Source organism: Apaloderma vittatum, unplaced genomic scaffold (assembly GCF_000703405.1).
Source record: "Apaloderma vittatum isolate BGI_N311 unplaced genomic scaffold, ASM70340v1 scaffold33653, whole genome shotgun sequence".
Classification (NCBI taxonomy): domain Eukaryota; kingdom Metazoa; phylum Chordata; class Aves; order Trogoniformes; family Trogonidae; genus Apaloderma; species Apaloderma vittatum.
This window is the reverse complement of record NW_009706972.1, coordinates 3,108-4,642: the sequence shown is the minus strand read 5'-3', so window position 1 is coordinate 4,642 and position 1,535 is coordinate 3,108. Positions and strand designations below refer to the sequence as shown.

The 1,535-nt window shown below is 60.4% G+C and overlaps 1 protein-coding gene across 1 annotated transcript in view; it reads right to left on the bottom strand.

Annotated features, from left to right (window-relative positions):
* Nucleotides 1-685: 685 nt before the first annotated feature.
* LOC104271361 (C-type mannose receptor 2-like) overlaps nucleotides 686-1,535 on the bottom strand; it is a gene marked incomplete at both ends in the record, with an annotated part of 3,571 nt that continues 2,721 nt past the window's right edge. Inside the window, 2 exons of the mRNA XM_009866001.1 lie at nucleotides 686-793; nucleotides 1,057-1,211. Coding sequence (XP_009864303.1) covers nucleotides 686-793; nucleotides 1,057-1,211 — 263 coding nt within the window. The remainder of the gene's footprint in view (nucleotides 794-1,056; nucleotides 1,212-1,535) is intronic.

The following is a 1,535-nucleotide window of genomic DNA, read 5'->3' as shown; positions in this document are numbered from 1 at the left end:
TCTGCCATGAGGGAGTCGAGCCCTGGGAAGAGCCCAGCAGCACCTCTGGGAGCTGGCCCGGAGGGGCTGCTTGCTAGTCCGAGCGCGTGCTGGTTTCCTTCGAAACGCTGGGAGACATTCAAGAGCGGTGGCGATGCCAGGCTCACTGCTCGAAGACTTTGCAAAGAGGCACAAAAGGGACTGCCCAGCAAGCGTGGGAATGGGGCGGCCTCAGTCCCCTCGACAGCTGGGGAAACTGAGGCAGAGCGCGGACCAAGTGAGAACCCACCAGTTTGGTGGCCGTGTCCCCAGAACACCCGCACCCTGCCCAGAGAAGACCCCCAGACACAGGGCCAGCAGCTGCCTACATCCCACCGGGCTCCCACACCTGCTGGGTTTTGGCATGGAGAGGCAAGGGGAAAAAAAAAAAGCTGTCCCTGCCGGCAAGCAAGCCAGGCCAAGAGGAGGATCTTGGACAATGAAGAGGTGTTTTGTCCCAATTTCTTCCCATGGCCTCATGCAACCATGGAAGCGAGGGGCTCAGCAGCCCTGGGACGCTCTGTTGCGCTGAGAGCCCCCCGCCCTGCACAGCTCCAGGGGTGCTGCTCATCGGGGCTCCCTGGAAGGGTTTTGGGGAGAGGTCCCCTGTGACCCTGGAAGCCCTGAGCATCAGCCAGAGCCACCTCCCACCCCAGGTCCCCCTCACCTTTCGGCACCCGTGGTCATCCTCCTCCTTCTCCTGGCTCACCCGACCGGGCTTTTTGCAGATGGACGGCAGGGTCTGGTTGCAGGGGCTGTCGTTCCACCTCCCTTCCTGCACAGCGGCGAGGAGAGCAGGATTCAGCCCATGGGACAGCCTGGGGAATTTCCCAGCCCATCCATCCCCACTCTGGGTCCACAGAATTTCCTTTGCTCCAGAAAATCCCCAGGGATGCTGTGCTGGAGCCCTCCCATCCCAAGAGCCAGGATGAGCCACGTTCAACCCCAGCTGGAGATGTTCCCTGAGGTTTCCCTTCCCCGGCCACAAGGATGTTCTCCTCGGAGGTGCAGGATGAATCCCCCAGCCCAGGCTCTCACCGGTCCCCAGATGGTCACACAGTCTTCCAGGCTGTCACGGAAGTTGTTGGGCTCAAAGGGGTGCCAGTACGTGAACCTCACGGGCGTCCCATCCGACCACTCGAAGTTCATCTGCAGCTTGAGGTCATTTAGGCCAATCCAGAGCTCCTCCACGTCTGCCGAGACAGGAGGGTCAGGGGGTTAAATCCCCTGTTCCTGGCTGAAATCTTGCAGAACGCCTGAAGTCCAGACCTGCAGGCTCAGACCCAGTGAGCTACTGGTTTGCAATGACTCCCTCCCACCCTCTGCTCAGGCTGAAACTACCCAGGTATCACCCCAGCTCCAACACATCCTGACGCAGGAAACTTCAACCCAATTCCACCTGCGTGAAGCCAGAACTGGAAAGAGAAAGCTGGGACCCCGTGGGCAGGTGTTGCCCCTGGACCTGCTGTGGTGAACACTCGTGTCCTGGGTTGATTCAGCCGGAAAAAGTGCAGCCT